General features: G+C 53.7%; 8 protein-coding genes across 8 annotated transcripts; 4 read left to right on the top strand and 4 right to left on the bottom strand.

The window, feature by feature from the left end:
- Positions 1–1,443: 1,443 nt before the first annotated feature.
- Positions 1,444–6,713, top strand: RHO25_007980 (uncharacterized protein; the record flags this gene model as incomplete). Its single annotated transcript, XM_023600139.2, has 3 exons — positions 1,444–1,867; positions 1,915–2,347; positions 2,426–6,713. 3 exons carry the CDS (start codon positions 1,444–1,446, stop codon positions 6,711–6,713), a joined length of 5,145 nt encoding a protein of 1,714 aa, XP_023449667.1.
- A 1,455-nt stretch (positions 6,714–8,168) lies between these two features.
- On the bottom strand, positions 8,169–9,065 carry RHO25_007979 (uncharacterized protein; the record flags this gene model as incomplete). The annotated part of the gene is made up of 1 exon (XM_023600138.2): positions 8,169–9,065. The coding sequence occupies one exon, from the start codon at positions 9,063–9,065 to the stop codon at positions 8,169–8,171; it is 897 nt and encodes a 298-aa protein (XP_023449818.2).
- A 936-nt stretch (positions 9,066–10,001) lies between these two features.
- On the bottom strand, positions 10,002–11,669 carry RHO25_007978 (uncharacterized protein; the record flags this gene model as incomplete). Its single annotated transcript, XM_023600137.2, has 2 exons — positions 10,002–10,582; positions 10,634–11,669. 2 exons carry the CDS (start codon positions 11,667–11,669, stop codon positions 10,002–10,004), a joined length of 1,617 nt encoding a protein of 538 aa, XP_023448877.2.
- A 521-nt stretch (positions 11,670–12,190) lies between these two features.
- RHO25_007977 (uncharacterized protein) lies at positions 12,191–13,133 on the bottom strand (the record flags this gene model as incomplete). Its single annotated transcript, XM_065603008.1, has 2 exons — positions 12,191–12,962; positions 13,018–13,133. 2 exons carry the CDS (start codon positions 13,131–13,133, stop codon positions 12,191–12,193), a joined length of 888 nt encoding a protein of 295 aa, XP_065459080.1.
- Positions 13,134–13,962: 829 nt separating this feature from the next.
- Positions 13,963–15,942, top strand: RHO25_007976 (uncharacterized protein; the record flags this gene model as incomplete). The annotated part of the gene is made up of 1 exon (XM_023600136.1): positions 13,963–15,942. The coding sequence occupies one exon, from the start codon at positions 13,963–13,965 to the stop codon at positions 15,940–15,942; it is 1,980 nt and encodes a 659-aa protein (XP_023449665.1).
- An 887-nt stretch (positions 15,943–16,829) lies between these two features.
- On the top strand, positions 16,830–17,552 carry RHO25_007975 (uncharacterized protein; the record flags this gene model as incomplete). The annotated part of the gene is made up of 1 exon (XM_023600135.1): positions 16,830–17,552. The coding sequence occupies one exon, from the start codon at positions 16,830–16,832 to the stop codon at positions 17,550–17,552; it is 723 nt and encodes a 240-aa protein (XP_023449664.1).
- Positions 17,553–18,195: 643 nt separating this feature from the next.
- Positions 18,196–22,941, top strand: RHO25_007974 (uncharacterized protein; the record flags this gene model as incomplete). The annotated part of the gene is made up of 3 exons (XM_023600134.2): positions 18,196–18,226; positions 18,343–22,856; positions 22,912–22,941. The coding sequence occupies 3 exons, from the start codon at positions 18,196–18,198 to the stop codon at positions 22,939–22,941; spliced, it is 4,575 nt and encodes a 1,524-aa protein (XP_023449663.1).
- Positions 22,942–23,576: 635 nt separating this feature from the next.
- Positions 23,577–24,285, bottom strand: RHO25_007973 (uncharacterized protein; the record flags this gene model as incomplete). The annotated part of the gene is made up of 2 exons (XM_065603007.1): positions 23,577–23,800; positions 23,874–24,285. 2 exons carry the CDS (start codon positions 24,283–24,285, stop codon positions 23,577–23,579), a joined length of 636 nt encoding a protein of 211 aa, XP_065459079.1.
- Between the last annotated feature and the right edge of the window lie 1,189 nt (positions 24,286–25,474).

Genomic DNA, 25,474 nt, shown 5'->3' with positions numbered 1-25,474 from the left:
GGAAAGGTCGTCGGGCAGCAACCTCCCGTCCTTCACCGTCGGACGACATGATGAACTGCTGCAACGCTGCCCAGGAACTGCAGAAGCACGAGGCTCACGGGAAACACGACATCACGCATCCTGGTCAGGCTGGAGCGCAAACGACCAGCCATCCGAATATATACTCGATTTCTGCGCTCGTGATGCTCGTTGCGGTGCGGCTTGGCAGTGCGACTGGTGATTGAATGCAGAAAGGTGCAGTCCGATGCAAGGACTATTGCTTACAACCGTCGTCCTGGGCCCAGATGCGTTGTACGGGACCCAGCCTGCGCAGATGCGACCTCACCGCTCGTGGAGCTGGCAGCGCGCGTGACGAGCAGACGGCCGTCATTGTTCTGTGGTTCTTCGCGCTGCGCACCCAGAGATCGAGACAGGAAGAAGCTGCGATTCAGGTTCGCGCGCGTGGGCGCTCACGACGAGTCTAATAGCCTCTCGATCAGGTCCGCTGTTGGTCGACTTAGTCACGAGCGGCATCTCGAATGACAGCACGGGACAGGTTTAGGCTGTGAAGGTGGCTTTCTCGAAGCGCCCACTGCAGCCAATCATTGGGAAGATGCTCACTGGCCACACCCAATCACACCCCGTAGCCAGGGTATCTCGCACTGCATCTCCTCTTCGCTCTGCTCGCCATCCGCTGAAATGGAGTCTTTTCATGCACGCTTGAGCCGGCCAGCACATGAAACAGGCCCTTTCTGCGTGGAAGCCCTCGAGAACTGGCCCACTTTACCTGGCCCGCGACGGGCCTCACTGGCCACGGATGGCTTCAATGGCGTTCGTACGCCTGGACGAATCGTATACCACTGCTCGCCTTTCACTTCTTCATAGGCCCTCTGCCCCAGCCTTTCACACTGCTCGTCTAGCCGCTTTCTCTCCAACCCTCCCTGCATTCGGCGATCCTCACGGCTCGTAGTATTGGCCCTTTCACGCTGCAGCGCGGCCATCTCAACCATCTACGCGCCGAGCTCTCTGTTGGCTACACCTCAGATTACGTCGGGCGTGCCTGTCTCCTACTTCCTCCCGCATAGTCTGTACTCGCTCCATCTGCTCGCACCTGCAGCCCGTGGTTCTGCGCCCTCTCACTACTCACCCAGAAGCGCGGTTACATGCAGCGTGCGCGCTGCAACGCCAACCAGGGTCCCGAACGCGGCAGTGCGTGCTAAGCGCACGAGAGCTGCGAGAGAGCATCGGTGGCCGCACAAGGGACACAGGTGTGACTTCACTTGATTTAGCGCGCATGTCTGGGTACGTCGACTCGCTTCTCCCTCTTCGTTACAAAGTGTTTCATCTGCTCGGTGCCTCGTGGGGGATTCGCGACCTGCTTTGAGACCTACACCACTCCGTCCAGGCCATGAAATTGCCTGCAGAAGAACCCCCGACTAACTCCAAGACATACAGCAACGCAAAATGTCCACTGGTCAACTGTCGCGGCAGAGGTCTCACTCGACCAGGTCTTCCACTTCCAAGCATTCGGGCGCAGTGAGACAAACGCCTCCACCTTCGAGCCTCACGCCGGAGAATAGAGATACAGAGTTCGAGCCATGTGCTGCAACAGCGTCGTTTCTGCTGTATGCGCAGAGAAGCCAGATCCTCGTCCTCCATCATGATACCTTGACGATCGAAAGGCGCTTCGCATTACACCGAGAAGATGTGCTATGGATTGCTGTCGACAACGTGAGCGACAGAGCCTCGGGTCGGCTCGCTGTGAGCTTCGATGTGGGCAAGACTGCTATAGTCTGGGACATCCTAAGCGGAGGCGAAGTCGCACGATTCTCTGCGTATGAGCACATGCGAGTCGCAAGCTTTATGCGTAATGGCAATATTGCTTTCGGTAAGCAAGTTTGGGCGCTTCAGATGACCACAACTGATATGCTGCAGCAAACGATCAAGGTAACATCATCCTGTTCGAACCCTCGACTTCCGAACATGTCTCCGCGCGAACGATATTCGATCCAATTACAGCCATCGCTCCGGCTGCTGACTGCCGAACATTCGCTATCGGATATCTCAATGGCTCGATACTCATTGCAACATTGCAGCCTTCTTTCACGATACTGCACACGCTGAACACGACTCGATCGCCCGCTCGAATCACCGATCTCGCCTGGCATGGATCTTCTTCTAAGCAAAAGACAGATATGCTAGCAACACAAACTGCAGATGGTGATCTGCGAGTATGGAGCGTCCCGAAAGGGCAGCACGGAGAGGTTCCCAATATTATTCGAGTGCTCCAGCGAGCAGAGGTGCCGCAACGAGGTCCTTGCTGGTTTGCGTGGTCAAAGAATGGTCGCATAGTGCAATACGCAGATGGGTGAGTAGAGAGACATCACCGAGTAAACTTCTGCGAGAAGTTATCATTGCACTTCTCAATGCTGACTAGCTTGCGTAGTGAGACGCGATCCTGGGATGTGCGCACAAAGAAGGTGACTTACGAGATCATCCCGACTTGCGACGGGGTCACTGGTATCACCAATTATGGACCTTCCGCAACATTATTTGCACTGGGCCGCAATCATTCTGTATACCAATATGACATCAACCCCAGCTCGACTCCGATGCAGGTAGCCAATGCACAGCATGCACCTGCGAACACCCCTCCAACACCACCTACCATGCTCGAAGAACGCAAGAATCCTTACGCCGAGTCCTCGAGATCTTTAAGCATAGACCAGCAGATCCCTCTCACGTTTACCGATGGCGAGAGCAGCGCGGATGAGAGTGCGGCAATGTCACCTTTGCAGAAAATCGCCAAAGAAATGGACTCGCTCGATGCTTTGGAATCAGAGATTCGCGACAAGGTCATGCCTCTCAGTCCGCACTCTAGCAGAGCATCTTCGGTGAGCTCTAAAAGCTCAGGGCGGAGGAGAGAGCGTAAATATCTTTACGATCGACCTGATTCCTCCAGAGCTTCGTCTGATGCAGGCTACGATGGCACTGAGTTTTCGTTCGGACCGCCGCCAAAAGCTGGCCACGAGAGCATGTCTATCCGGTCAGTGGCATCATCACTACCTTCTGCCTCAGGAGCGCGCCACACAAGACGGTCTTCAAATCTGCGCAAGGAGATTTTACGAAGTCCGGAAGAATCCAAAGAGACCGCACTCGTGGACTTGTTCCCCACAATTAAAGCTCGACTACGAGAAGTTGCGTTTCGGACGCCACACTACGGCAATGCTGCGCGAACTCCAGATCTACTGCTTTCCGAAATGCTCAGTGTTGTGTTTGGATGGAACGACGACGTACAGAGTCTCATCCGAGACGAGATGTCACGACATCGGCCCGGTTCCGCTGCAGCCGTGTTACTTGCGAAATGGCTGGGTGACATGGGTGCCGACAGTATGGCCTCGATGATTGGCTCTGAATCCATGACTTCTTCGGACTGGATGTTGCTCGCATTGAGCTCGATTGGCGCAGACTCGCAAAAGAAGGTGGGCGAGGCGTTCGTCCAACGCCTGCTGGAGAAGGGAGATATCCACCCCGCTGTTGCAATCCTGCTGGGCTTGGGTGAGCACAACGATGCCATTGAGGTCTATGTTTCACAGCAATATTGGCTCGAAGCAGTACTCCTGACTTGCTTGACATCGCCTTCCGACTGGCAACGGATATCCTACCTCATTCGCAAGTGGGGTGAGGTAGCAGTTACTACTGGATCGCCAGAGTTGGCTGTGCGCTGCTTCTCATGCACAAGTGTAGAGACTTCCGAGCCGTGGTTCTCACCACGAGCTCAAGATGCTGTCTACGCTGCCCAGCAAGAGCGCTTTATGCAGCCGCTAAGTGCTGGCGGCATGACTAGTCCACCACTCTCGCCACCTTCGCGATCTGGATCTGGACGACTTACTGCAAAGAACGCCTCGCTCAAGCTGATTACATCATTCGGAGACTCGGGTGCGCCTGCAGCGGGCAATGATGGGACTGCCAAACCACTCCATACTGCACTTGGCGTGACGCCAATCGCGCAGTCTGCTCTGTCACCTGGAGGCATGGCGCCTTGGAAAGCAACCAGGAATATGCGCGAACCATCCACAGCAAGGACTGCAACGCCGGGCGGATATCAGGGCCGAAAACGACTTCCATCACGGGACGATATCGCTCGAGCGAAACAAGAGGCCGCCGAAATGGCAACTCCTTTGACTGCAGCACGAGACAAGAGCTCCAGAGCACCAAGCCTCGCACGTCGGGATCCATCTCAGGAGCCCGCGACTGCACTTCGACACGGACATTACGACGCTACTAGACGAGCTCCGGATGGAAGTGAAGACCACCTGCCCTCTCCCGCCCAGGGTGTTTTCACTCGGCTCCGAGCAGAATCCCGTACATCGAACCGCTCTCGTGAACGCAAACCTGGTGCTTTGCAAGTCGAGATCGTGGACACCGCTTACACTGACGCTCTTTCGCCAGGACCCAGCACTGATGCAAGCAGTCGCAGCCGACAGGGTGCTTTCAGCCCCGTTACTGACGGCAGCGTGAAGAGTGGGAGAGGCCGAGCAATCGATGCCTATATCAGCAGTGTTGAAGAGGCACGTCTCACCGCTCGCGAAGAGCGTGCATCCTCTAGAGCGCAGAGCAAACACCGAAACCAAAGCCGGAAGCGCGGTGAGAGCCGTTCAGGCAAGTCACGCAGTCGCATGCGAGATCAATCCGAAGGTCCACGCTACATCAAACCTGCAAAGAGGTCGCCTTCATCGCCAGTGCCAATGTCACCTGAGGAGATAGCTCAAGCCAATGCGGGAGCACAAAGAGTTGAGCCGGAACCTGCAACCACAGATGACGAGAACTTTTACAAGATGAATGTCACCTCGCCAACCGACTCGCATCGCAGTGGACGCACGAACCGCAGATCAGCTGAGAAGCCAGTGAACCGCGCAGAAAGTAAAGCTGCTCTGATCGGTGGCCTGGCGCCTCTGCAACTCGGAGGCGACCGAGGTAGGAGCCAGAATCGCGAGATTGAGCCTCCACTCAGGTCGCCATCGCTACCGACCTTGTCCTCGAGACGCTTTGGCGACACAGAGGATGAGGCCAAGAGTGAGGCACAAGGCTTCCGCATGCGTTCCCACAGCATCAGCCGCCAACCAGCTGAAGACCTGCAGTCACGTAGACTGGCGAATCGCGCTCACCCGGAGAGATCCAGTAGCCGCAGGCCCAGCGTACAAGGTGAACAGATTATCGTCAACTCCTCTGACATGTCTGGCACTAGCGCTCCAGGAGGCGTTCCTTTGAATGCATCTGAGTCCTCAGCATCCGTGAGTGGACAGCCTCGTGCTCGAACAATGACCAGGAAGCAAATTGCCGCACAGGAGCTCGAGGCAAGACGACGTTCGCTGGCAAGGAGACCGTCCGCCCCGGCGATCCCATTGCCTGGAGACTTGCTGTCTGCTGGTCGGCCGCCAATGCCACCTCGACATCACACGGATCTCGGTGGGAGTCCAACATCGTTCAATGCGCCATTTTCAAGAAGCCACACTGTGGATCCCGATGCTATGGCACGTTACAACAACCAGAGCAAGATTACAGGAACGTCTACTCCGTCTGCTCCTATTGGACTCCCGGCAACCCCTCGTGCAATGAGGCACCCGCGCTATATGAGCAGCGATCCCAGCGAACGGGATGGCGAGCCTCCAGTGCCCAAGATCCCTGGGCAGTACAGTGAACTGTCATCTTTGGGCAGCAGTCTCAGTCAAGTCACCGGCTCGGCATTGAGTCAGATGTCTTCCTCCGATCAACACCAGTCACAAATATCTTCTCAGCAGCCCTCGACACTTTCCGAAGTCAGTGACTCAGTGGGACCACTTCTACCAGCGACGGTATTTGGTCAGAAAGGGCAATCTGTGCCTTCACGCTCTGCTTCCGCTCCGCCAGAGAAGCAAGCATTTGTGCACCCACTTTACAAGCCAGCGCTACCTTCATCAAACCGACGTCTGTCAAATACACAAAGCCATATTCGTAAAATCTCTCCTCCGGATGTGGGCATCAGGATGGACGAACAGCCTACTAGTATCGATGCTGCACTCTACGAGGATGATCAAGTCATCATAATTCCTGAGTCGGACGCCCCCATACCACCAATGCTAGCGGAACTACAACATCTTGCGGGTCCTCCCATTCCTCCTCCACCGCCGACCATGTACCACCATCAGCATCAACGCAGTGGCTCTGGAGTCATCAACATCGCCATTGATGGGCAAGGCAGTGACACTCAAGGGCAGTCTTTGCCAATGCCAATGGAACGCGCACAGACAGCTTCGCCTTCACAGCATCGCAAGAACGCGCCAAGCGGCAGCTGGATGCGTGGCTTCGGCGACCGAATGCGAAGCAGCTCTAAGTCTCGCACCAAGTCACCTCCTATGGGAGGCCCAGCACCCTACGAGACTGTTCTTCCACCGATGCCAGGCTATGCAGGCCACATGAGGCGTGAGAGCTTTTCTCAGCGTGCACAAAGCCCTTACGAGCAGGCCATGGCAGCCCAGAGTCAAGGACAAATTCCGATTCCACCACCGCCTCCTCCAGCACCGATGCATGGCCAGGACAGCAGTAAGCTGAACGAGACCACGATCCCTCCCTTCGCATTGCCCTCCCGCAGCCAGAGCTCGAGCGGATATCGCCATCCGAAAGAGATTCGAGCGAACATGCCTCCTGATACACTCCAGCAAGGCGTCTATCATGGCAATGGCGGCATGATCTAAAGCCTGTTCTTCGCGCCGGAGAACTCTCTACGAATACCATCACTATACATACATCACGACCTTAACGACTCTTCATCTTTCATCATACCCATAAAGGCACACATCGGCACAGACTGGACCTGAATCGACGACCACATAAAACATCAAGCATTGTCTCGGCATATCCACCAGAGGACATAATCTATCGACATGCCCCATCCGCATTACCCACAAGCATTGAAGAGAAATTATTTTGCACAAGCGACGGAGCAGTTTGTGACGCGAATTCCAGCCGTCTGTTTTTGATTATTTGATATTCTGCATCTTAGCCAGCGTATTGCGTTCGTGACCTTTTCCACATCTTTGCTCTTTCAGTACCATCATTACTACCATCTTCATTGTACAGCGCAAAGGAAGGAAGACAACAATTTTTTACATTTCTCTGCCATCATTATTCGCGTTTTCTTGTTGTTTCCTGTGTTTGCGATGCATGTACTTTCAGCAAGCGATCTGATTCAAACGAGCGAAGCAACACTTTCTACTGGCGGAAATCAATAAGCAAGAGAAAGAAGGAAATCTGGACATGGACATGAGAAGCCAAAAATAGGGCTTGAGCGGCAGACCAGATGGAAAGAAGATAGAACCCCGAGGGGATTCGCCTCACGGCACGAAATGGGAACGGGAAGGCAGGCGTGGTGTTCTTACTATCGCGGTCAATGGCGAACAGGACTGGATTGGATAGGCGGTGGGTGGAGGGGCTAGTTTTCTTCAACGACAGGAACAAGAGGCGGACAACTGACACGTCACGAGCGTAGATTGGACGGAAATATTATTCGTGCCAGGGGAAGTGACGGGGTTTATTGAGATAGTCCAATGAATGAATGCCTTGGAGAGTCGTATCATCACGCTACAGATCAGCCAGGGAGTTGGCACACGGTATAAATTGCGAGAAGTTTTATCGGCCTTGAGTACTGCAATGCTTCTCTCGCGAGGCTTTCAAGTGCGCAAGCAAAGAAGTGAGGCGATCTCTCATTCTATTCTGATCATCACCTCGTATGGGCATCCATGCGCTGTCCATTGCGTGTCTAGACCTCAGACCTCAAAATGTGATAAGGCTACAGTAGTTCACAATATTTCCCTACTCGGTACCACAGAAAGGCAGTACCTGCGTCGGTGTAGCTTTTGCCAATTCCAGTCCGGAACTGCAGCATGTGCATGCACAGTGCACAGCGCACATGCCGATGCATCTGCTATCGCATATGCATTCTCGCTAGTCGGCTGCAACAATCACTAATTTTGAAACATATCTTCCGAAGCGGCAGGGCCAACCAAGAATTCGAAAGGCTTGCACGCGCTTACTTGCGAGATCCGAGGGATTGGTTCGGTGTGTGAGGAAGCTTGGAAGGAAATGCATGATATAGCACGGCACATGAAGTATTGCGCATTGCAGAGCCGAAAAGAGGAACGTGTGACGAACTATGCAGCGAGTTCCCCGGCTGGCTCGTCAGGCGAAGTGATGTAGGACACGTCCATCAATCGCCTGGGGTATCTAACCGATAGCTCTTTTTCGTAGACTCGACAGCATGATCGTGGTCTGTATGCTAGTTGTCCAGTCAGGAAGTAGTCTCTCATTGTCCTCAGCATGCCCTTATTTGCAAGCTCCGCGGCGACTTCCAGAAAAGAATCGCGAACGGATTTCTCGTCGGTGCGCGCACAATCGAAGGTGAGGCAGTCCTCAAGAGCGGAGCAGCTAATCAGCCACGGTTTATCTTCTCGGAACCTCAGACCGTGTCGAATCTCTTTCTTCTCGATGAATTCGGTGAAATCGGTTCGATCAAATCGTCGCAGTCTCACCCGTATGCAGGCGAGATTCTGCAAATGGGGTGCAAGTCCTTCGAGTATGGGTGGAAAATCCGCAGGTGGTGCCCCAGAGGCCACATCCAGGTGTTGGAGTTGGGAAGGGAGTACAGGTAGAGGAGGCCAGTTCGGGCCCAACGGGTCTCCGCCTGTCAAGAAGTGTTCATCAATGTCGAGCGACCATAGATTGGTAAGGTTCTCGAGGAATGGTATTACATACAGGAACCCAAGGTCGTAGCTACTTAAACGTAGCGTACGAAGGGTGGCAGCGTGCTGACTGATACTTTTGGACAGGCGCCTGATGTCCACGGCCACGTATGGGAGCCAAGAGATTGACAGAGATTCGAGTGCCCTGCACGATTCGACCAGTGTGGCCATGGATCCAACGCTAGCCCTACAGCAGTCGAACTGGAGCACTTTGATTCTCGATCTCGCACTGGTCGTTGTTCGGAAGCATTTGCCTTCTCTAAGGTGGGTCATGGACAAGAGTTGAATGCCGGACACGCTACCAAGCATGTTGCTGATTGCGTCAAACGATATTCCTATCGGTACTGCTCCCTTCAGTATGACGCACTTCAATCGCCTGTATGATGCTGCGCCATGTCGAGAGAAGAGAGTAACCAGAAGTGGAGACATGCAAAGACAATAACGACATCGTGAGGGTGAGTGCCATCCTGAGAAGTCCAAATCCAGCTTCTCTAGGTTGGTCGCAAAAGCCAGCAGTAAGACGATCCCGGCAGTGTGACAACCGGCCAGCAGAGCCGGACGTATCTCTGGGTATGTGTCTTCCAGGCCAGTGCATTTGTGTTCCATAGCCAGCGCAGTCCTGAACAGTGCATGTTCTTGGGCCGATAAAGGCTTCGCAACTTCGTGGTTAACTGGACCGGTGATAGACAGGACGTATTTTCGGAGATGTGGCTGATCGCATAGTGTCCGTAGGACGAGCCGCCAGACATCTGATTTGCAATCTGGCCCGATTATAACCTCACGGTAAAAGTACGATTCACTCGCGTCTCGTAGGTGGTGGCATACGCAGGAGATATTGCGGAATATCTGCAGCCGGTTCCGTCCTCGCAACCCGTCCAGGCTCTTGTCCACTTCGTCCAGAACGTTGCTAAGCAACTCTGCAGGTAGAGATTCGAGCAAACTGGCCATGTTGTAGATGCCAAATAGCTTTGACAGAGAGTTGCAAGCTGTGGAGGGTGCGGCCACCTGCAGATTTGGATCTTGTACCTCGAATTTCTGCAAGGAGTTCAGTACTAACTAGCGGTGTTCGCTAAGGATGCGTCACGTGTGCATGTCCACTACGTCCCTCCTGCTAATCTTCAATTCGTCACAAATAATTTGAAGTGCCCCTCCATCCATACTTTCCCGGGTATCATGCGCCTAATCAATGCCGTCGTGTCACTTCCACGCCTCGTACAAGTCATAAAGCCGCTCACTACGCAGAAATCAAGAGCCACTGTCGCCTTTGGTCGACGCTGCGGCCGGTGCAGGAGAGGCAACAGCGCCTCCGCCTCTGCCACCGCGGCCTCCTCCTCGACCGCCTCTGAACCCGCCTCTATTACCTCCATTGTTGTTGGCACCGCGATCTTTCCATTCCAGGATCTCAACACTGCCATTAGCGACCGGGACTTTCTTTGCTGCAAAGGCTTTCTTGAGACCCTCTGGGTCTTTGAAGAGAGCGATAGCGGTACCCTTCCTAGGGTCGATGGTTACATTGGTCACTTCACCGTATTGCGACAGTGCTTGCTGGATGAGTATCTCAGTCATTCCTTGGCTGGGGTTGGCATGCTTCAGGTAGGCTTTCGTGGTGGATGCCGATGGTGTCGGCTGCTGTTGGCCCTGTTGTTTGGCCTGTGGCTGTGACTTTGGTGCCGTTGGTGGTTTAGGTGCAGGTTTCTGCTGTTGTTCTTTTGGAGCAGTAGGAACTGACTGTGCGTTGGTTGAGTTTGGAGTGGCATTCCTATTTGCCGCCGGCATTGCCTTCGATCGGATGCCCGCGAGGTCCTTCTGCAGCATCTTCTTGATGCCTGATGCTGCATTAGTGGCTGCACGTGGAGCACTTGTACCATTCGCCTTACCATCTGCGTTACCACGTTGCCGTGGCGCTCTTGGCGGAGTTTGTTGTGCTGGTGTCTGTGCCGTGGCTGCAGGCGCTGGAGCGGGCGTTGACGCAGCAGCTTTCGAAGGCGTGCCATTCTGTGCTTTGGTGTTTTGTGCTGGTTGTGCCCCCTTCTTGCCTCTAGCTGGAGTGTTCCCCTTCTGTTGCGTCTGTTGCGGGGAGGCTGGGCGCTGTTGGGCCTGTTGCTGCTTACTCGCAACCTGCTTGTTCACTGCCTTGACAGCCTCTTTGGTCGCCTGCTCTACCTTCTGCTGTTGCGGCTGATGGTTCTTGCCCTCTTTGGTAGGCTTCTCCGCAGGCGCATCAGCCTTACTTTCGGTGCGTGTATGGTTCTTACCATCTTTCTTGTCCGCTTTTGTTTCAGCTGCTTTGGCTTTATTTGCCTTCTTCTCCCGCAGAGCTTCTATTAGCGGCGTACTCGTCACCGCAGGCTTCTCGGTTTTCTCCGTCTCTGCGTTCGCATTATCGAGCGCAGGTGGGCGTGCAATAGGCTGTGTCTCGGCTTCGAGGAATGCAATAAACTCCGGGTCCTGATCGATTGTGCCCTGTCGATTGTCTGTTCGCAACTTCGTGTTGATCGTCGTTCGCTGATTTGGCGCAAACCCCAGTGTCGGCGGAAGATGCTTAATATCCGGGTTCTTGTACGTCCCCGCCTTATCGTGGAAGGTGACAGCCAGGAAACGAGCCTCAAAGGCAGACACAGCAGCCTCGTTGACCACATGGATGTAGCAGCGACTCTGCTCGGGCACTTTGCCCAGCGACTGCTTGACCTTTCCTTGCCGGTATTCTCGCCAGTCCACTTTGCCATTGCCCAACTTCCACTCATCTCCCAGAATTTCCTCAAATTCGGACAGCGTGAGGCCCGGTGGCAGTCGGCGGACTTCGAGCTTCAGGCGCGGGGCGGGTCCTTTGGCGCTGGCTGCTGCGCGGGTGGCGGCGTTGACGGGCAGCACGCCCTTGGCGCCTTCGTTCTTAGCCAGCACCTTGGGCGGCATCGTGGGAGGATGTTAGATGGAAGATGTGTGGCACTGAATGTTTGCGAAGTGCAGATCGGCAATGACTTCACGAGGGAGCTGCCAACGCCAAGACTCGCGCCAGCAAGCGCGTTCTCACATTCACCTTCGCAGCAACAGCCATGACAACAACAACTGACACTAGCAACTTCCACATACTGACGCTTTCCAGTTCATGACGATTTGACACGTGCTCGTGTGTCTCGTGGAACCGAAGTCATGATGGTACTCGAGTACACTGCCGGATGACCAAGTGACGGCCACCTTTCCATTTCCAAAACAATACACTCCCGCCATCATTCAAAAAAACCTCGAAGATCTCCAAGCATTCACTCAACGAAGCTCGAAGCAACGTCGTTGTTCCTCGGCCTCGGTGATTCCCCACATCATGATGGCCAACCCTCCACTCGCAGCGAACGTTCCGCTCTGTCCACTGGCTCTCGATCCTTGACTGGTGATGCTGCCAGAATATTGCTTTCGGAGAATTGTTCTGATGATGCTGTTCAAATCGTGGTCTTCGGCACCTTCTCCGAAACCACCACTGTACCGGTACGGTCGTCCACAGCACCGCCCGCATCGATTGGGACTGCAGCGACCTGACGAATAGCGCCCTCCAGTTCCTGCAAACATCGTGGGTCCTGCTGTTCGCGACATACTGTCAGCGCCATGGAACCTAGCTCAAATGACTGCGGAGCCTGGCGCATCAACTCCCACATAGCACATTCCGCGTGCCATATACTCAAGCTCAGCGAATTTCGAGTGGCTTCCACGGCTAAGACAATTGTATCGTCGTCTGCCTCCTCCCCATGCTCGGTATCCTGAGGCGGAGGAAACAGACAATCGAAATTGATGCCTTTGTCGATTCCAGCGTATTGTCTGTTGTGCTGGGCTCGATGTGGGGACAACAAGCCTGCATTGCGTAGGGACTTATCAAATACGTCCACAAGCTTGTTAAAAGCATATGTTGGTAGCAGACAAGGCACTCCGAGCAGGACTTTCTCGACATGGTGTTCAAGTGCCGCTTCAGAGCTTGCTTTCATAGCTCTGATAATGGCAATGAGGATGTCGTCTTCATGACCATTGTCTGGCCAGAGATAGCACAATGGTCCTGGGAGAGGACAACGCGAAGGACCACGACTTGGATACCCTTCAAGAAGCCTGCTTGTCCCGTCTTCCGGATGAGGCATGCTTCTCATAAAAGTCTTATAAGCCCTTCCTCCTTCTACTTTGGCGATATCCAAATATGTGCCGTTTGGCAGATACGCACTTGCAACACTAATCTGAAATTAGCATCGACGGGCTACTGGCCTTCAAGACCTACCTGACTCACTCATATCCATTGGTCAGCGAGAATGCGACGCCATATTGCTCAATTACAGAACTTGCACCCAGTGCTTCTGCTGAACACAACATGCAGAGCATCAACGTGGTCATTATGCGGCTCATGGCTGGAGGTAGGTGTCAAGACTGGACGTTGCTGCGATGCAACTTCGCGGTCTGGGTCTGCGCTATCGACCACAAGTACAGGTGTAATTGAGATATAGTGTAACAGCTGGCAGCGACTTTCGAGCGGCTAACACATGACAGGTATGAGTCGCGGCTGTGCCACATGATTGCATTGCAGCACTTTACGCCGCACAGGCCGCCGGGGCTTAGACTTCACTCATGGCTGACAGCGGGCTTGGCATTAGCTTTATTGTTCAGTGACGGTCAATGTGCCGGACTTGAGCTCATGCGATGCTCGTGAAGGCCTCCGGCATGTGCAATATCACATGACGGTCAGCATTCTGGCATTCAGGAGACAGTGATGTGCATCTTCTGCTTTGCGCCTTCGAACGAAAACGCCTCTGCAAGATGCATCAAAAGCATTGAGTGTACGGGCTACGGCACGACAAGACCATGGAGCATGGGGAGTTGATGCTATTATCTGGCTGCTTGCCAGCATTGTCGAATGATTGTGACTCCGAATGGCCAGCTGGACAGGTCGCCCGGGCTGGCGATTGCTGAACCGCCGCATACCGGTCGACTGTGGCCATGACCATTGGGAAATGCGTACAGCATCAGCAGGCTCGAGCAAACGTGTCGCTGGCCTTCCGACACATAGTATGCGCTTCCTCAATTCATCAGTCCTGCTCTTCTGCATTACACAACAACATTCACGAACATCACTGGTTGCCGCTTTGGGATATATGACAGCAAGGTTAGTCCCATTCAGCATCGTACCATAGCCAGCAGCAGTCGCCACGCACAAGATTACCACTCGAAGCCGACAACGATGTCGGAAGACTACTCCAGCTATCTCGATACGTGGGACTGGGATCAGAGCGACGCCACGCAGTGGCAGCACATATTCGACGAACAAGCACGCGAGGGTCAAGAAACAGACACACAGGCAGGCAATGGCATCAGTGCATATGGATCGGTTGCTCAGGTCGGTACGGCCGCACATATGGAGAGTGGAATTGCGCATGGCTTCGGCCAAGCACTCCTTGACCCGGCGCTTTTCCTCAGCAGCTCAGACGTGGCCCTGCCGTCCGTCGAGCAGCATGAATCAGGACCAAGCGACCATGTCGTAACGAGATCTTCGACAGAACATGCACAACAGCAGGCGCGTGCCGACTACAGAGCAAGTGTGCCAGAAAACCCCGCATACAACTTGTCGGCCAATGTATACGGGTACGTCGAATGGTCGAGCAATGTCAATACCCATGGTCGAGAAAATATCTCCGCTACGCCCGTCCCGGTGCGACAAGGAGATGGCCGCACGGCCAACACGCAAAATTGCGAAGGGACAAACAACGGAAATGGAGTCGAGAGCACCGCACAAGATCCAGATCAGTTCCAGCAGATCATAGATCCCGCATTCTTCCAGCAAGATCTGCACAACTTCATGCCCGCGGATTATAATCAGAATGCTATCCCGCACGCGCAAGCCAACAATCATGGCGTGGTGGATTGGCTGAATATGCCCACCCAGTCTGCTGGAGAGTACCACTACGATGCAGTGCACCAAAGCCAAACCTATTCGCAAGGCTACCATTTCGACAACACGGCGGCCACACAGTTGCCCGATCATAGTCTTCACCTGGCATACCGCAATCAGTCTCTCTCGAATGAACCTCCGCGACAAGGACATGATCCATCCTTCAGCCCTGAGGCAGCTTATAGCACTGATATCTTCAGTCCAACACCAGGACCGTCCGAGTTCTCCCCAGAACCTGAGCCAAAAACGCGGCGAGCACGATCCTCGACCACGAAGAATCCCAACACCATCGTCATGAAGACTTCTGTCAATTGCGTGGCACCTGGCTGCGGGCGACCTTTCCGCAATCGCACTCACGTCCTCGATCTATGCAATCGCTGTGCACGCAAACACGATCGTCGCACAGCAGAAGCACAACCCAATCTTCTCGACCCCGACGTCCCAGACATCGTCGCCGCTCGTGCTCTCATCTACCCACCTCAAGCTGGTCGCGGTCCACCCGTTTCGCAAGACGAACTCGCCCACATTCTCGCTCACGAAGACATCTACATCCAACGTCTCCTCGATGCCGTCAACTTCGTCGTTCCCGGCGGCGAAGGCGGCAACTCCAAAGCCCCCGGCCTCAGCTGGGAGACCCGACAACAAATCACCTTCAATCAAAAACTCCGCATGGAAGGCACCTCTCACAAAGGCGCCGAAGGCCTCTATCGCCGCTCCCTCATCACAGCTCGTCTCCGCGCCCTCTTCCTCGAACTTCACCAATTCCACACCGGCGCTCAAGAATCCTTCTACGCCATCGGCGGCAATAACGCTGGCTATAATGCAGACACGTCAATGACATTCCAAGAACGCTTCGAATCTGTTCGAGAGTTTTTGCGAACGAATAAGCGAATGGTGATGGATGTGATTGAGGGGAGAGGGGTGAAGAGTATTGTGGCGAATCCTAAGGGGTATAACAAGCGGAAAGTGAGTAATAATGCTTGTAATGAGGATAAGAAGGAGATTATGGGGAAGGGGAAGGAGAGGATGGGGAGTGTGGGGTTGGGGGTTGATGGAAAGGGGAAGAAGAAGAGGAGACGTGGGGTGGAGGATAAGGGTGAGGAGACTGGTGGGAGAGGGCCGAAGAGGGTTACGAGAAGTGTTGCGACTGCGGAGGGCGTTGAAGTTGCGTCAAGGGTTGAGGAAGCGCCTTTTGAGACGAGGTTAAGGGAGGCTTTGAGTGCTGGGTGGGATGGCTCGGGGGTTGGAGAGGGTCCGAGTGCTTTTCGGTGATTTTTGCATTCTTGATCTCTTGATTTTCTGTTTTTCATGTCAACACAGCGCAGCGCGGAGATGTTGAGATTTGGTTGATTTATTGTTTGGCTGATTTCTGTGTGGAGATACCCTTTTGCCTTTGAAGATTTTTGGGGCATTGCATCGAATTTGGGCGGTATTTATGATGATAGTCAGCTTCGCACACATGTCAGACAGCTTGTTCTCTTGATGCCATAAGTAGCAAATCATGCATTGAGTCACATCAACGGTTTCTAGCTCTGGGTACAGAATTTGTAGAGGAGGTGAAGATTCGTCGGCTACTCGCTGGAACGATAGCCGAGTATCAGATGGCTTTCAAATTGTGAAGCATTTATCCTTCTGGTCGTTTAACACCTCATTCCTCATAAGCATAACACTTAGAGCTGCTGAAAAACGCCCGAGAATTTAATCGGTGTGCTATTTGCAATGCGGGCCATTGAAAATAAGAGTTTGGATGGTATGGCGACAAGTCGCATATGGTAGGATCATTTAGCTCAGATGGAGCGAGTCGCAGCACATAACATTGCATGTGAGGGGCAAATGATCACTTTGAACAGCATACATGCAATTTCAAATTCATAAGCATGCTCCCGCAATAGCAAAGAGATTGCTGAACACTCACTCTGCCTCCTGCGAATCAATCGTCAACAGTCAGCGCTTCAAGCACACGATCCATGGCAACGACCATCGACGTCGAACATATCAAGACGTTGCGCTGGACCGCGACAACGACTTATACTCCCTCCAATATAATTACGTATAATGTCGCCCTCGGAGCCTCAGGAAGTGATCTCTCGCTGTGCTTCGAAGGACATTCATCTTTCCACGCACTTCCCACCTTTGGCACACTGCCAGTTATAGCCATTATGGGCCAAGTGACACAGTCCATGTCCGAATTCCTTCCCAACTTCCAACCACACAACCATGTTCACGGCGAGCATTATCTCGAGACACGAGGACCATTTCCCACGCAAGGGACAACACTCAACACCACAGCTCAAATTATAGATATCGTTGACCGCCGTTCTGGCGTTACAGTCTGCGTTGGTCTCACAACCAGCGACGCCGCGACAGGAAGAGACATCTGCTACAACGAATGGACGTCCTTCGTTATGAAAGTCCCCGGAGCAGGCGCAGCTGCCAAAGCTCTTCCACGAGGCAACAGGACTGCATCGTATCCCGCACCTTCGCGAGCTCCGGACGCAATACGAGAGTTCAAGACCTCAGCTGAGCAAAGTGCATTATATCGCGCAGCATCAGGGGATCTCAATCCTTTACATATCGATCCCGCAGTCGCAAAGGCAGGAGGTTTTCCTGGTCCGATTTTGACGGGAACGTGTACGATTGGGATGGGAGTCAAAGCTGTGATGGATGCGTTTGCCGATGGGAGCGAGAAGAGGTTCCGGAGTGTGAAGTTGAGGTTGACTAAGCCTGTTTTTCCTGGTGAGGTGGTGAGGACGGAGATGTGGAGGGAGGATGGGGGAAAGAGGGTTGTGTATAGGCAGGTTGCTGGGGAGGAGGGGAGGGTTGTTATTAATAATGCCGCGGTGGACTTGGGTGAGGTAGTTGAGAGGTCGAGGCTCTCGTAATCAATAAGTGGTGTTGTTGTCGTTCTCTTCGCAGACCAGAATGCTTCGAACTTGGCACTGTATGTAGCCGGGAAGAAAGCGGAACAGACGATTGACGGCCCAGGATTCTCCACATTGTGGCAGACCCTGGTTAGGGCAATGGTCCTTGCTCGTGCATGGTTGACAGCCAATTTTCCTTCAATAAAATCACAACTGTTTGAGCGTGTTGCAGATTTGCCGGACGTGGACGGAAGATGGCATTGGCCATGATGGTGGATGATGTGCTCTCCGCCTGCAGAAATGGGTCATCGTGAAGCAAGTGTCGGCGTCAGAGACACGAGGCCTCGACCGGGTGGCGCTCATTGTTCTTCATATGCCGCCGTGAGAAGAAACACGTGACGGCGAGCACGCCATTCGCATTGTCCAATCACGGCGCCCACATTGCTAAAACGCCCCACTCTGCTGGGCGTGAGAGTAGGCTCAATGGAGCAGGCGAGCGCGGTGTCGATGAAGTTTTGTCAACTTTCTGAAGGCCGATCCCGCAGTGGCCTTGGATGACCAGTCCGCCGCCACTCCAGCGTACTCGTCTTCTCTAACTGCCCCGGAAAAGAATGCAGTAACACTCGTTCCTTCTCCAGAGACATCACCAAAGGGAGAAGTCGCCATGGCTACTATTGTGACTGCCGGCGAAGCAGGTACGTAACTGCTGCTGCACGAGCGACGCACCTCCGGGCGACCGCCCGACGATCTGCTGGCGAGCCGACGACGTGGAAATATATTCCAGAGACGCGTGCTGACATCCTATCTACAGTCGCTCGTGTCGCCTACCTCTCCTCCGACGCCATCGTCTCCGTCCAGCCTTCGCTCGCCGCCGACTCGGAGTTCTCCAAATTCCTCAAACAGTATGCGAGCAAAAAGGCCACCTCACTCGTGAGCGAGGCACCCGAGGTCATTTCAGTGCGACATAACAATGATCCTCTGCTGGATGTATACTCGCGCGTGCGCAGTGGCAAACTCACCACTGTCACCACCAGCAGCGATGTGTTAGTCAAGAGCATTCCACATTTGTACCGGTTAGCACAGTATCCCGTGGTGATACACGTGAACCTACATCCGAGCGGATACCCAGATTATGCCGATATCACGAGTGTTAGACACGCAGGCCTCACCTTCCTGCAGAGTACTACACTGCAAGAGGCGCAAGATCTGGCCTTGACTGCGCACGCTTTGGCAATCCGCTCAGGTAAGGGTGTAGTGCATTTCTTCGATGCTGCGAACAGCAAGCAAGACCAGCCCATCGCACCCGAGGACCGCAGCCTTGTCGAAGAGACATTGAACCTTGATCTTGTCAGGACATTGCAGAGCACAAAGAGCGACGAGACTGGCGTGTACGTCAGTGAGGGCCTTGCACCCAAGGTGGAGGGAATCCAGCTTTCCGGAAAGACAGCGGCACCAGCAGCGAACACTGCATCTGCCGAGGGCACTCCCGCAAAAGAGCAGTCATCTGCCTCTTCTTCAGCGTCCTCAGAGCGCAAGGGCAGCAGTGCTGGTATCTCTGAGGCAGAATCCGCCACGACGGTAGACTCACAGCCAAAGCCACCAAGCTCAGAAGACGTGGACACAATCTGCACCAGCATCTGGTCACAGATCAAGGCTAAGACCGGCCGGTCATACAGCGCCTTCAACTACACTGGTCCTGCAAACGCCGAGAACGCGCTCTTCTTGTTCGGCAGCGATCCAGGACTTTTCAGCGCAGAATTCGATGCAGCCAGTCCTTCGGACTTCTTCTCCAGTGTCGGTCTTATCACACCGGTCCTGTACCGGCCGTGGCTTACGGAGCGTTTGACTGAGAGCCTACCAAAGAGCATCAAGAAGATCGCGGTGCTTGAGCAAATCAAGAGGAAGACAACGAAATGGGGCCCAATTCTGCTCGATCTGCTCATGTCTCTCAAGGCCAGCTCACAGGGTGCTTCGCCACTGATTGTGGGCTATCAATTGGGTTACATTGAATACTCGACAGTGACACAAGCACTGAGTGGTATCTTCCAAAACTTGACCTCAAAATCCCCAATTCAGAATTTGAAGATCGGTGCGCACGACGCCCCTTCAAAGACTGAGGTTGCCACCAAGCAGCCAGCGTTGGAAAACGCATATATGAAGATCCTGGATCAGGTCTTTGGCGAGCGATTATACATTGCCAATGCGCTGAAGTCCAGCAACGCCGGCATCAACCAGACCATCAAGGCTAGCCCAGAATTTGGATTCGGTTCGTTGCTCGCCAGGAAGAAGCACCGACAGCGCTTCGTTGGCGAAGTGCAGGAAGCTCTAAAGGCCAAGAGCTTTGCCACAGATGCCCCATTGAAATGGCTATCGCAGTGGTCGTTGGTCGCAGAGGAGCCAGAAAAGGCCAACAAGGTCGCCCCCGAGGTTCTCGCCCGCCTTTCCAACGATGGCTCACCAGCCGCCTATCAACTTCTCAGTTCGAAGGGATTGTTCTACAAGGAGTCTCAATGGCTCGTTGGAAGCGACGCCTGGAGCTACGATCTCGGCAACAGCGGTGTGCACCATGTCCTCGCAAGCGGCGAGAATGTGAACATGCTCATCATCGACTCCACCCCCTACAGCGATCGTGCAGCTGCTGATGCAGCACGTAGAAAGAAGGACATTGGTCTGTACGCCATGAACTTCGGCAATGCTTACGTTGCCAGCACTGCGGTTTACAGCAGCTACACGCAAGTCCTACAAGCGATGATGGAAGCCGAGGCCTTCAATGGCCCATCGGTCGTCCTTGCATACCTCCCATACAGCCACGAAAACGACAGCCCACTCAATGCCCTGCAGGAGACGAAGAAGGCGGTTGACGTTGGATACTGGCCACTTTACAGGTGGGACCCGAAGGCTGAGGAAAGAGGCGATGAGACATTCAAGCTCGACTCTGAGCGCATCAAGGAAGAGCTCAAGGAGTTCCTGAAGAGGGACAACTACATGACTCAGCTCATGAAGAGACATCCAGAGTTCCACGCCAACCTGTCAGAGTCGTATGGCACAGAGGTGCGCAAGGTGCAGATGCGCAAGGCCAAGGACGCATACGAGGTCCTCCTCGAGGGGTTGCAGGGCGCTCCAATGACTGTCCTCTTCGCCTCAGATGGTGGCAACGCCGAGAATCTCGCAAAGCGCCTTGCTAACCGCGGCAAAGCGAGAGGCTTGAAGACCATGTTCATGGCTATGGATGACTATCCAGTGGAGGATCTGGGGCGAGAGGAGAACGTTGTCCTCATCACGTCCACTGCTGGTCAAGGTGAATTCCCACAGAACGGACGCAATTTCTGGGAAGCCGTCAAGAACTCGACGGACCTCGATCTGGCCAACGTCAAATACAGCACCTTTGCACTTGGTGACTCGCACTACTGGCCACGAAAGGAAGACAAGCACTACTACAACAAGCCTGGAAAGGACTTGCACGCTCGTCTTGCCGCCTTGGGTGCGCAGGAGTTGGTTGCATGTGGTCTTGGTGATGATCAAGACCCAGATGGTTACCAGACCGGCTACCAAGAGTGGGAGCCAAAGCTGTGGGATACCCTGGGTGTTGGTAATGTCGAGGGACTACCAGAGGAGCCACCGCCAATGACCAACGAGGACATCAAGATCGGGTCCAACTTCTTGCGTGGAACCATCGTTGAAGGCCTCGAGGACCAATCAACTGGAGCTATCAGTGCGGCCGATCAGCAGCTTACCAAGTTCCATGGCACCTACATGCAGGACGACCGTGATCTTCGCGACGAGCGTAAGGCACAAGGGCTGGAGCCTGCGTACAGCTTTATGATTCGTTGCAGATTGGCGGGTGGTGTGGCCACTGCTCAGCAGTGGGTGCAAATGGACGATATTGCCAACAGCTTGGGTAACGAGACCATGAAGCTCACCACACGTCAGACCTTCCAGTTCCACGGAATCGTCAAGGCCAAGCTGAAGCCAGCCATGCAAGCTATCAACAGGGCACTCATGACGACCATCGCTGCTTGCGGTGACATCAACCGTAATGTCATGTGCTCCTCGCTCCCCACCAAGAGCACTCTTCACGGACAGGCCCACGCTGTTGCAAAGAGAATCTCCGACCACCTCCTTCCTGGCGCTGCTTCTATCGCTTACCACGAGATCTGGCTGAAGGGCATGGATGGTGAGAAGGACCTCAAGCTTGCTGGTGATGCTGTGCAAGACCTCGAGCCATTGTATGGACCCACCTACTTGCCACGTAAGTTCAAGATCACAATTGCTGTGCCGCCTCACAACGACACCGACGTCTATGCACACGATATTGGTCTCATCGCAATCCAAGGCGAGGATGGCCAGCTTGCTGGTTTCAACATTCTTGCTGGTGGTGGTATGGGTGCTACGCACAACATGAAGAAGACCTACCCACAGGTCGGCCGCATGTTTGGTTACGTCCCCGCGGATGAGGCCCACATCGCTTGCGAGAAGATCATGCTCATTCAGCGTGATAACGGTGACCGCAAGAACCGCAAGCAAGCTCGTCTGAAGTATACCATCGATCGTCTTGGCGTGGACTTCTTCAAGAGTGAGGTCGAGCGCATCTGGGGCCGCAAGTTCGAGGAGCCACGGCCTTTCAAGTTTGAGAGCAACGTTGATACCTTTGGCTGGCTAAAGGACGAACGGGGGCTGAACCACTTCACTTTGTTCATTGAGAACGGACGTATCGAAGATACTGCCGATTTCAAGATGAAGACTGGTCTTCGTGAGATTGCTCAGGTGCACAAGGGCGAGTTCCGTCTTACTGGCAACCAGCACTTGATCTTGTCGAACGTCGCCGATGCCGATCTGCCTCAGATGAAGGAACTTTTGGCCAAGTACAAACTTGACAACGTCAACTTTTCTGGCCTGCGACTGAGCTCTTCTGCTTGTGTGGCCTTCCCAACCTGTGGTCTGGCCATGGCTGAATCTGAGCGATACCTTCCAGAGCTCATCACCAAGCTCGAGGGCGCCCTCGAGGAGAACGGTCTTCGACAAGAGAGCATCGTCATGCGTATGACCGGTTGTCCGAACGGTTGCGCTCGTCCTTGGCTTGCAGAGGTCGCCTTTGTTGGCAAGGCTTACGGCGCTTACAACATGTACCTTGGAGGTGGCTACCACGGCAACCGACTGAACAAGCTGTACCGAAGCTCAATCAAGGAGGAGGAAATTTTGGCTATCCTGAAGCCGATGTTGAAGCAGTATGCTCTGGAGAGGAATGAGGGTGAGAGATTTGGTGACTTTGTCATCCGCAAGGGTATCATTGTTGCAACGAATGGTGGGCAGGATTTCCATGAGAACGTAAGTGATGATGTCCGACCATACTTTGTTGACTAAAAGCTGACCAACTTCCTAGACTGCTGAATTGGAAGAAGATGACGAATAGATGGGCTGGCATGTGATTGCAGATGGTATGCGGATCTGTTCTGGTATTTGAGCGACGCAGGTTGTCCGTGCTGCTGCCAGAGGTTTCACTTGCATAGCGAGGCGTTCAAGGCGCTTGTTGTTCGCCAGGAGCAAGGCATTGCGTCTTTTTCACGAAATGAAAGCGGAAAAGCAAGCAACTATTTGTAGCTGTATGCATACATCAATTATTCATCAATGTTCTGTGTTTGAAAAGAAGATGTGGTCCCACAAAATCTGGGAGACATCGTATGGACAGCGCGCAAAATTTCAAGGCTTTCCTTCGCGTGCTATTATCTCACGATTGAGGGCCGAGATTTCCCTCCAGCCTTGCTCAACTCGTGACTAACTAGGTCTCTGATGCGGAAAACCTTTGTGCTTAGGGTGAGCCAGGTTCGCCATCTTCGGGGAAGAGACAGAAACCCTCCCTGTTCTCCCCAGTCGTACTACAAACTCCACTGCAGCATGGAATGTAATCGACATCGAGTGAGCAGGGCGTACCTCCCGCGGAGCAACAAACGGGTTGCGAACCACCAAATGGTAACTGGCAAGTCGTAGGTACACCTAGCTCGGTATCGCAGCAGCTGTCTTTTCCTGGACAGCAGCGGCCTCTGCGACTTACACATGTAGCCGGTGGAGTAGTGAATGCTGAACATGTTGGAGGAGGGATGATTTCTCCGGAACAACGGCCTTCTCCTTCTTTGCTGGAGTCCGTTCTGATGCAGGTGTTGCCGCAGCATGCGCCGGGATCTTTGAGGCTGCAGATTGCGTCGTTTGCTTTGCAGCAGACGGGTGTGGTTTCGGAGCCTTTGGTTTTGCAGGTGCTGTTTGAGCAACACTTGCTTTTTCCTGGAGTACATTTTTGGCCGGGAATTACGCATTGAGGAGGATATGGTGTTGGGTAGGTGGGTTTACAGATTGTCTTGGTGTACGTCTTTGTGGACGTCTTGGTTTTTGTCTTTGGGTAGCCGATGCATGAGCAGAAGGTTTTTAATTTGTTGCGGTCTTTTCGAAGTTGGTTCCATTTCTTGGAGTTGCTAGATCCGTAGTACTTGGGATCTGCTTCGGCTTCGGCGTCGCGGGCTTGTTTGTAACCATTTTTGTAGCCGCAGCTTTTGGTGACTGTTATGGTCTTTGTGACGCATTTTTCGATCGTCTTGCCTGGGTAGGTCTCTTTACAGTATTTGACAGCTGGGTCATAGTTCGCCAGCGAGGAGTAGTCTCTGTAGGGAGAGCTCTGGCATACGCCTCCTTTGCCATACGTTCCAGAGGCGTAGCTGGCCCAGCTGAGGCAGGGCAGCAGTATGGAGAGAAGTGAAGTGTGCATTGTTGCGTCGGGTGAAGCTCGCGGCTGCGAAATGCGAGCAGCAAGAAGGACAAGGAAAGCGTGGTTGTGTGGGCGGTCCAGCAAATATATTGAGGTCAAGAGGTCCTCGACTCGACAGCATAGTGATAGTTTGTGGCGTTGTGGGAGGCTGTATCGGTTCTCTTTCGCATTCGCGTCCAGAGTTTCCTGGCCCTCTTGTATCGTGGCGTCGAATCATCAGCCTGGCACTGCTAATTCGACTCATGCTAGAATGGAAGTGCACCGGATCGGGATAGTTCTTGTTGCTTCGCTGTGCGTTTCGGGAGTACTGCATGTACTGGTTGTACTCTGTAAACGCATTTGGATTTGAGCAGTTCTGGTTCGTCAGTTATCAAGTACACGCGGAAGGAGGCCTCGTATACAGCGAAGGCACGAGCAGCGCCCTCGTGCAAGCGATGCTACATAGATACTGCTCTGCCGTACCTGGCGGTTTCTACGCTGGTGAGACGCCGTGTTCAGCTTTCGGTGCCGGTAACCTTGTCCGCATGTCCAGCGCTCTTCCAAGAGATGAAGTATTGGAAGAGCGTGGCAGGATGGTCATGAGGAGATTAGTGCAGTCTGGAAGGTGAGCTGATGCGCCACGAAACAAGCCACTTCTTGCCAATGTCCTGCTTTTGTGAAGCCAAAGAAAGCGCCACCTGATTACGTTGGCAGCTTGCATGATGTTGCGACCTTGCCCTTTTGAGCACAGAAAATGATATCAACATGGGCATGTCTGACTTCCAATGCGAAGGACCCAGGCCCAGCACCGCTCAACAATCTAGCACAGCGGGCCACAACTCCAAGGCGACGACCACATATGCGTTCACAATGGATTCCGAGACAACGAATTCCGAGGAGAAGAGACACGCATGTCGTGTCGCATGTCGTCCTGGCATCTGTAGACAAGTGAGCTTGTAGCGGACAGCGGGCAGGAAACTCACACATGTCACTTTCGTGAGTCCGATCGAGATTTCCAGCTTCCACCATGATGTCTCTCCGTCGCAGCGCTGGCTCTCTGCAGCACCTCCCAGGAAGCAACGACAGCAACGCCGTCAACTATTCTACGACTATCTACGTCTGGTCATACCACATAGCCTCTCCGCAGCTCAGCAGAATCTGCTGAGATACGATGAGACCGCGTAGGATCCCCCACCCATCACACGCCCAG

Source organism: Cercospora beticola, chromosome 5 (assembly GCF_033473495.1).
Source record: "Cercospora beticola chromosome 5, complete sequence".
NCBI classification, from domain to species: Eukaryota; Fungi; Ascomycota; class Dothideomycetes; order Mycosphaerellales; family Mycosphaerellaceae; genus Cercospora; species Cercospora beticola.
The sequence above is the reverse complement of the archived record's forward strand: the minus strand, read 5'-3'. Positions and strand labels throughout refer to the sequence as shown.